The sequence below is a fragment of the Temnothorax longispinosus genome, unplaced genomic scaffold, assembly GCF_030848805.1.
Source record: "Temnothorax longispinosus isolate EJ_2023e unplaced genomic scaffold, Tlon_JGU_v1 HiC_scaffold_803, whole genome shotgun sequence".
NCBI lineage: Eukaryota > Metazoa > Arthropoda > Insecta > Hymenoptera > Formicidae > Temnothorax > Temnothorax longispinosus.
Window position 1 is genome coordinate 1 of NW_027270674.1, and position 4,138 is coordinate 4,138.

General features: G+C 32.4%; 1 protein-coding gene across 1 annotated transcript; it reads left to right on the plus strand.

Moving 5' to 3' along the window:
- Nucleotides 1-321: 321 nt before the first annotated feature.
- On the plus strand, nucleotides 322-2,228 carry LOC139825031 (uncharacterized; the record flags this gene model as incomplete). Its single annotated transcript, XM_071797568.1, has 1 exon — nucleotides 322-2,228. A coding segment is annotated over one exon (683 nt), but the record flags the coding sequence as incomplete, so codon positions are not given.
- Between the last annotated feature and the right edge of the window lie 1,910 nt (nucleotides 2,229-4,138).

The window sequence follows — 4,138 nt, forward strand, 5'->3', positions numbered from 1 at the left end:
TCTTTACAACTAATATAAGCCTCTATAGTTTTATTTATAATCATAATTTATTTGTATTGCTAATATAGTTTAAGATGATTTAAATATATTTTAATTTATTTTAATATTATTTGCTTTATACTTGAAAAAAATTAATCAAGATGTGTAGGATATTTTTTTCCTTTAAATGTATGTTGCGTGGTCCTATATTTTAAAAAATTTATTGATTGAACAAAAACAAAATAAAAAAAAAAAATCAACTAGTGTTATCATCAGATGTGATGTTTCTTAATACTAACCGACATCTGATACCAAATGTATCTCAAAGACCGTAATATACAGTTTTTACTGTTCTTACTGTTTTTACTGTAGTTAATCTGGAGGAAACGTTGCAACTATCGCTGTCGCTACAGGACCATCACCTGCAAGAGGTGACTCTGTACGCGAAGCAAACAAAGAGTTTGGGTCCGACGCCAAGTACGCAAGACATAATGGCATTGCAGAGGCAGGAGGAGCGGCGACGACAGCAAACCAAGCAGAGCGTGTTTGGTTTCATGTTTAAGAAATCCAAGGAAAATTCTCCGAGCATGGATAGTCTCGGGGTACGCAGTGTGTCGCCAGCCAGGAGTGACGAAACTGCGAGAAGCGTTAGTCCTCTTCAGCCGCCGGCTCGGCCGCAAAGGAAAAGGAGACTAGCCCCGAAACCACCTGCCAACGCTGCACAAACCGTTCAAAATATATCCGGAGACAGCGGCAAGGACAAAATGACAATCAATCACAGCCGTAACAGCAGCGACAGTTCTGGCTACCATGAGGCGTCCGTGCTTAGTGATAATCCGGATTCGGCTGCAAGACTACCGGAAACTCTGCCAAGAAAAAGTAAGGCACCAAGTCTGTTTGATGCGTCCAGGAAATTGGCGCAAACTTTACAGTCTAGCAAGAGTCTGGGCAATCTGACAGCGACAGATGAAACGCTCAGTCGAGGGATTAGCAGCACTTTTCTTAGCTCCACTGGTAAGATTTGATTTGATTACGCGCAATTTATACATACAAGTACACGCAATTTGATGATGACACGTTCTCAGCATTGTCTATTGAATAGGTCTACAGTAGCGATGGAATTATAATCATCTTACAGGCAGACTCTTTGAGTCTGTTTATTAAGTTTCAAACTTTCTATAATTACTTGAAAAAATAAAAACAGCTAATAAAACCTAGCCAGAAATGATTAGTCGAATTGAATCGATTTATATGAGAGCCGAAAAAAACAGTAATAGTCTCTGAATTTTCGTTCATTCTCAACTTTTAATCTCAATACACAGATGCTTACTTAAAAAAGTATAGTCTTCTGAAAAACACAGTAATATCTAAAGATTAAGATCGTAAGCTATACTGTCTGAAAGAAATAATAGAAAAGAAATAATTAAAAGTTCCATTATTCAATCATGTGCGATTCTGTAACCATTACCGTTGACTTTCCATATTCATTCTATCGCACACAAGTTTAAAGTGTCGTGCCAATTCGACTACTGAGGCATGTGGTAATATTTATCGCTAAACTCGTAAAGGTGACTAAACAATAATAAAATGGAATACCGAAAAGTATTAGAGTTCCTAGTAATCTGGATCAAATATGTTTGAATCTTTTATGAATACTCAACTATTTCAAGTTTCTTTAAATCAAAATGTTTGTATAAAACAATTATTTTTATGTATTATTTTTTTATAATTACAAATGTTGAAAATGTTGGATTAACAAAAATTAAATATAATAAAAATATGATTAAAAATATAAAATAAAAGTTGTTTGAAATTTTTACACATTTATACATTCCTTAAACTATCAACTTAATTCTTAGAGTTCAAGTACTACTTGTAAAAGATTCGATTCTTTATGATGGAAACTACTCAAAAGTATATTTTGAATCCAGCAGGTACTCTGGAATTCAAAACTCGAAACTAATTAATCGAGATTGATTACTTTGCAAGTACAATTTGTGTGAAATATTATTTATTATATATTATATTGTATTATATAAAAATTTATTATATTACTAGCTGGTTACCCGCGGGTTTCGCCCGGGAGTCGTTTTTTTTTTTTCAAAAAACTTTTTGTGTTTCAATATCCTTAATCAAAAAAAATTCCTTTGTCAAGCAATGGCTCATCAGGCAATTGCAAAGAATCCTTTATATTCATTTTTATTCAATTATATTTATTTATTATTAATTAAATTATAATATTTAAAATTGCACAATATATTTTTTATTCAATATAATTATATTAAATAATTGTACAATTATTATAAAATAAAAATTATTAATAATAGACATTTAACTTTTATTTTCTTTACATTTTTTCTTTTTTACAATTTATTCATCTTGATCTTCTTTTTATTCTTGTCATGATTTTCATCCTCTCTCTCTCTCTCTCTCTCTCTCTCTTTCTACGCTTTAATTTATTATTAGCCTCCACAACCACATTACAATTTTCTTGTAAATCATCCTTTTTACTATTTTTATAAACTCCACGACATCACAGTTACGCCCTTCATTTTTCTCTTGCATTCTTTCAAATTCCAATACTGCATTTATTAATAATTCATCAAACCGGTCTTCAAACACAAACATTTTGTAATTATAATACTAATCACACAAGTTAAATAAAAAAAGGGCCTAGCGGAGTAAGCATGTGAAATCGGCCCTTGATCATACAGAGCTGACATTAATGTCACAAGTTGGTACCAATATGATAAAACTTTCCACCAAATATTATTATAAAAAATTCATTTTTTTAAAAGGTATGCAGGGAGAAAGATATATGTAAAATAAAGAAATGTATTTTTCTCGGAAACCACTTGACCAATCTTGATGAAAAAAATACATGTCATGTAGACTAATAAAACTAATTAACAAAAAAAAAATGTCCAAAATGTTTGCCAAAAAAAGACCAAAAAAAATATTTGAATTTTTTAATATATTTTTTTAGGGTGATATTTTAGAGGTACCCCTTTGAAATTTTTACGAAAATTAAAAGTGTCCACTATAACATATATTTTTTTCAATTTTTTTTAAATGGTGGAACATGTTTAAAAATACGAAAATCGCGTCACTCTTGCGCACAGTGCAGTGCCATTCCGCGTTGCGGGTGTTTGATGTAACTTAAAGCACATGTGTACGTCTCTGCAATTAGCCTATAATATGTATACCTTTTAATTTTTATAGTTTCCAGAGTTTACCACGTGGAGGTTGCAGTACGGTTTTAAACTCCTTATCGGGGTGCTTTTTTAACGTGAGTCTTCTCGCCTCTCACTACGTTTCCGCAAAATTGGGGTGCTTTTTTAACGCGAGTCCCCTCGCCTCTCGCTACGTTTCCGTAAAATCAGGGTGCTTTTTCAATGTAAGACCCCTCGCCTCTCATTACACCCTACACCTACGTTTTATTTAATCTTTTTCACCATCACCATCTGTTGACAATTCTGTTTGGTTGGAAGGAGCAGAAAAACCAAAACTCGATATTTCGTCTTTGGAATAAGCTTCGTTTTATTGATTACACGCTTCGAACTGTACACTTTGTCAGCCATCAGACAACTGAACTTACCGCAGAGAAAGCGGAAAAAGAAGGAGGAGGAAGAATACTGGAGTCAAGCGAGCTTATAATAAATAGCGCAAAATTCAAATATTCCAACACTCCCTCCCGAGTTTGACTCTGGTATGTTCTTCATGACTCAAACTTGGTCTCTTAACGTCATTTATTACAAAATTATATAGATATATATATGGCAATATGTGAACTCTTAATCTAGGTTACAGAACAATAATCTTTGGCGTTAACATATAAAATTATACAATGTGATATAAACCTGTTTCATATTCGAGTAAACTTAAACTACGCTTTAACTTAAAACTTGGCATTATTCTTAAATTTCCAGTCATTTTGCTGTTATACATTACTTTGTTCATACTGTCTTCTTCTCGTCCATCCCGTCGTTACCTTTGATTCATCGGCTTCCTAAAATTTCAAAAGAATTACAAACACCAGTCGTTATTACATCATCCTTTTCTTTAGTATTCATACAGTCGTATATTTAATTCATCTGATCGAACAATCGTAATTTAAAATTAATCAGTTTATTTAAAAACAGTCGTAATTTAAGATTTT